The sequence below is a fragment of the Juglans microcarpa x Juglans regia genome, chromosome 8D, assembly GCF_004785595.1.
Source record: "Juglans microcarpa x Juglans regia isolate MS1-56 chromosome 8D, Jm3101_v1.0, whole genome shotgun sequence".
NCBI lineage: Eukaryota > Viridiplantae > Streptophyta > Magnoliopsida > Fagales > Juglandaceae > Juglans > Juglans microcarpa x Juglans regia.
Genome location: NC_054608.1, coordinates 11,752,952 through 11,757,961, shown reverse-complemented (window position 1 = coordinate 11,757,961; position 5,010 = coordinate 11,752,952). Strand labels below are relative to the sequence as shown.

The following is a 5,010-nucleotide window of genomic DNA, read 5'->3' as shown; positions in this document are numbered from 1 at the left end:
GCTTAAGATTTTGAAGGGGAGTGTTCAGACAAAATATAAATGATTAAATCTATGTCTTTCCATAATACAAAATTGAGATTTCATAGTTTTTATTAGGGATATAGAATCAGGTCGGTTTTTTTTTCTGATCCGGTCCGTTCATTAAGTTATGGCATATATGTATATGCCAAGACTAGAAAATGACAATAAAAGTATTAAGGAATCTTTACACAAATCAGAACTGCCAATCAAAGTAAATAAAAAAAAAAAAAATACTAAAGCGAAGAATAACATCTAATTATTTCTTATATATATATATATAACTACACAAAACCTACCCAACAGAATTTGTACTTGTCCCAATATTAATACAACCATAAATACAGAAATATTTAGAAATTATTTTTCTATAATTTAAAATAATGATCGTGAAGGAGTTGGGCAAAACGTGATCAAGTAATCCGACCCTGAACAAGTGCAAGTGCTAGAAGCATCATCGTACGCATAGCTATACGCGGTCGGACAGGCATTTTTGAACATTGCCGAGTATTGTGTCGGCGGGCAAGTCTGTGGCGTCGAGTGATCCCCCGTGCAGCAAAATTCTGCCGTGTTAAATGCCGAGCACGCGCTCTTGCAGGCCACCACCGAGCCCGAATCGCTTACAACCTGCAACTCCGACGGGCATTTACCGTTCAAGTCAGCAACGCAGCCCGCGTACTGACAGTCGCCGCTTCCGCCTGTCGCCTTGACTCCCATACCGACGTTGTAGCCGTCGACGAGGCTGACGTCGTAGAAGTCCTTCTCGGTGGTACCCGACGCGATGGTGAACTCGACTAACGTAACGGGTGGCTTTCCACCGCCGACGCATTTCAGGGAGCCGCAGTCACCGGTGATGCATTTCCCGTTGCCGGATGAATCGAAGTTGCACCCTGTTCGAGCCCATAACCTGCCGGACCAGCCGGGTTGCGCCGTGAGCTGAACGGAGTTGCCAGGAGCCAAGGAAAAGCCGCCGTCCCCGAGAACCGGTCCGTTTCCTGAGAGAGTTCCGGGCCACACCGTGTAACTGCATTGATTCTGGAGGGTAAATATGGTAGCTGAAGCCACAGTACCTGCAATTTGAAAGCACGAGAAAGAATATGAAACCAAAAACCGAAGAACCAGCTTTCCAAAGTTAAAACAAGGATTTTTCAAATGTGCAAGGAACATGATTTACCTAATGAGAATAAAAGGAGAAGATGGAAATTAGGCTTTAAGCTGGGTATCGCCATTGATGTTTCTTTGCGAGGAAGAAGAAGAAGAAGATATTAATGGAGGGCGAAAAACAAGAGTCAGGGTGGTTGTGAGTAAGGTCGGAGGTTTTCGTATTTATATTTAAGGCCCCGTGAATCTCTCCGCCATTATGCATTATCAATACGTCCTTTCTTTTCGTGAGCATTATTGTATTGGGTGTATCTATTCTCTGTCAACACCATTAGGATGCGTTTGAAACTAAAGCCAATGGCAGATCGCCACGTAATGAGACTACATGATGATGTCTACTGGAAAGTCATGATGTGGTCATGTCATGAATATTCTCCTGCCAAGCATGTCAAATCCGCCACAAATCAAAATCACAATTATGTTTAATGCCTTACGCAGTTTAATTTAATTTTAAATTAAATCTAATATTTAAACTAACTCTCAAATTATTAAACTTATTTCAACTCAAAATTTCTTTATACGTACTGAGATCCACAATTTTTTTTCAGGTCAACATTTTTTTACACACAAGACCACAATTTTTTTTCAACTTTTTCATAAATACATTTAAACTCATCTTAACATTTAAATATATCTAAACTCATCTTAGGTGGATCTCACAAAACTCACTTCACTATCTCAATTCAATACTATTAATAAAGAATTCAACTAATCTCAACTTAGTTCAACATCTAAACAATACCCAAATATATTGTGAGATAATAAAAAAAAAAAAAAAGAAAGAGATCTTCACAAACCGGCCTGGAATACTTTTTGTACACAAAATCGAATCAATATATATAATATAAGTAATACTACTTATAAGTTTGAAATAGATAAGTCACACACAAGAATTTTATAAAAAAGTGAGTCATACTAATATATAATAATTTTTTTAGACTTTTTTATTTTTTATTTTTTTTAAGTGGAGTTCACTTTTTTACAAGAGCTTGTATATGGCTTATGATCTATTTGAAGCTTGTATAAATAATTTTTCTGTGTACATAGAGAGAGAGCTTTTTATCTACAAGGCATGACACCCTCAGCAAAAAAATGGGATCTTTTTTATTAATTACAATGATTCTCTGAAATTATTTAGTTATTACATTAGAAGAGATAAATATTCCTATAATATATATATTTATCTGTTTTGGAAATTTTATGTAATTGTAAGAGAGTACATAGATTCCATTGGAGTTAAGATTATTATTAATGTGTGGAACATAATATTTGATCAAACATTGGATTAATAATTTGCATGTAATTCATGCATCAGGGTCACGTGATAACGGCTGTTTCCTTAGACAACGGATCGAGGAAGTGGGCAGGCAGAGATGCAGTACTGGGCGTGCACGTGTTGTCTGTCGTCAAAAGCTCCAAAAATCCCAACGTGATAAAACATCAGCAAAACCACCGGCCATTGATGATGATCTTGCACGTAGGGAAGCAGTTAATTAATGAAAGCATGCACGTAGGCATCTTTGATCTGCCTGCACTCGATCATCTCCAGTATTATCGCATGCATGAAGACCACTTCAACTCATCATTTTCCCTCCCAAAAACATCAATGTCCACGTACAATCAACTCATGATCACCATGCACCTCGATCACTGCTAATTAAAGGAGTGGTTGGGGCGGTACGGTCCACGATCACCACCCAAAAGATGACCAGCGGCAAAAGCAACTCCGGATCCCATGGGCATTGGGTCTCCCACCCTATATGCTGGTGGCTAGGTAGTCCCACTCTGCAATATTTTATTTCAAAAGAATAAATGTTTACAACTTTTTCACACACTATATTTCATATTTTTTTTTTAATTTTTATTATTTTTTTCTTTCATCAAATATTTATTATATGAATAATGAATAAAAAATTTGAAATAATTTAAAAAGAATAAACTCAAATTTTTTTTTAAAAAAAAATATTAAAAAATTTTAAAATTTAAAAAAATATGAAGAGTGAAGTGTGGTAGATGTTGTGTAGCAAAACTCATCTAAAAAATACTAGCTTTTCTCCTTCACAAAATTTACACTAAACTTTTATTACTCTTTTGTTGCACAACGCTAAGGTTGTTATTGGTTAGAGTTAAAGCTATTTTACTTATAAACGGATTTGCAGATCAATCTTTGTATTAATATTGACGTGGATTATTTTATCAAATATTAATTAAAACAAAAAAGAGACTATGTCATTAATATCTATCTTTCTATCTCAACATTAGTACGTGTATTGGTGCGTAAATCTGCTTAGAACCATATTTTTCCTATTAGCTAAGGTTGTTATTGGTTGATGAATTACAACTCATTTTAATTTATTTTAAATTAATTATTGATGAAACTTCTTATTTTTTTAATTTTTTATAAAAAAGTTAAACTCATCTCAATCTACTTCATAGTATATTTTAATCTAAAAAGTTAGACCCATCTCAATGGAACCCTCAAAATACTGCTATTTACAACTTAACTCATATCAACATCTAAACATAGCCTAATGATTTTCATAAAAATTTCAAATAAACAAATCTAGTACAATTTCATTATAAAAAAGTGGATTCAAATCATGAAAAAGTGTAAAAAAAATTTATTTTCTGAGATTTACTTTTTTATAAAAAGTCTGCACAAGATTTATTTATTTGAGATTTTTACATAACATTACTTATAAAATAATAGCTAATTAACTAAGTACGAAGATCTTTCAGCCATAACATTTAGTGCTTCTTGCTGCTGATCATGATGTTGTAGCTTATTACCTAACCACATGAGAAAACTAATTAATTATGAAGTCATGAGAAGACAAATAAACCTAACACACGCAAAGGAGGTTGGCTGGTTTCTAAAAAACCCAGCCAAATGTTTTTTTCTCAACAAGCCCGATATCGATGAGGTGATTTTCAACTCAACTAACCACGTATCCTTTTTTCTGTTACTCCTCTGTTTCTGACATTATCATTTATCATATTTGGAACGTTTCCGATTCCCTTGAGGGTGGATACTAGAAAGGATTGGCCAAAAGCGAGAGGGTGGTGATCATCATGATCAAGTGAAATTGAATGAAATCTAAACATGGAAACAGACATGATGAAACATTTAAATAAGATCATGTTTGTCTATTATCATAGCATGCTTAAACTCATGAACAGAAGAAAACATACCTCCTCTATGGTTAGAAGATGAGCTTGCCGTCACTTTCGTGTATCCCAAAATACTTCTAGAAAAAAATCTAATTATAAGCGATTCTATGCATTAATACGCGCACCCATTCAATATGATTGGTCAAAAAATAGATTTTATTGAAAACAATGCTAATTTGAATTTAGAATATAAAGGCAACAACATTAACACGCAGATTGGTACGTAAATTTACTTGTACATAGCAAAACTCTATATCTGGTGCTTGTGTGTTGAGGAGACTTTTACTCTCTTCCCTTTGTGACACATAAATTGCTCTCATGTAGTCTAATGGGCCAACTCCATTATATATATATATATATATATATATATATATATATATATATATATATATATATATATATATATATATATATGGGGTGAGAGTAATGGCTTCCTCAAGTGCTCACAAAATAGCCCAGCTCATTATGGGCTCACAGCATGACTGCTAGTCTACACATAAAAATACAACAAACTTCCACTTGGACATCAAAGTCATCCACACATAAATTGAATATGAACTTGCATTCAATGAACACAATCTGGATCAACTACATTTGCAAGCAACAAGTTATGAGTATACCGATTAGATGCACGACACAAAACAAGTATTTACAATCACA

The 5,010-nt window shown here is 34.3% G+C and overlaps 1 protein-coding gene across 1 annotated transcript; it reads right to left on the bottom strand.

Annotated features, from left to right (window-relative positions):
• Positions 1 to 271: 271 nt before the first annotated feature.
• Positions 272 to 1,358, bottom strand: LOC121241910 (pathogenesis-related protein 5-like). The gene is made up of 2 exons (XM_041139763.1): positions 1,193 to 1,358; positions 272 to 1,088 (listed from the first exon to the last, which is right to left on the bottom strand). Exons 1-2 carry the CDS (start codon positions 1,245 to 1,247, stop codon positions 394 to 396), a joined length of 750 nt encoding a protein of 249 aa, XP_040995697.1. The 5' UTR covers positions 1,248 to 1,358; the 3' UTR covers positions 272 to 393.
• Positions 1,359 to 5,010: the final 3,652 nt, after the last annotated feature.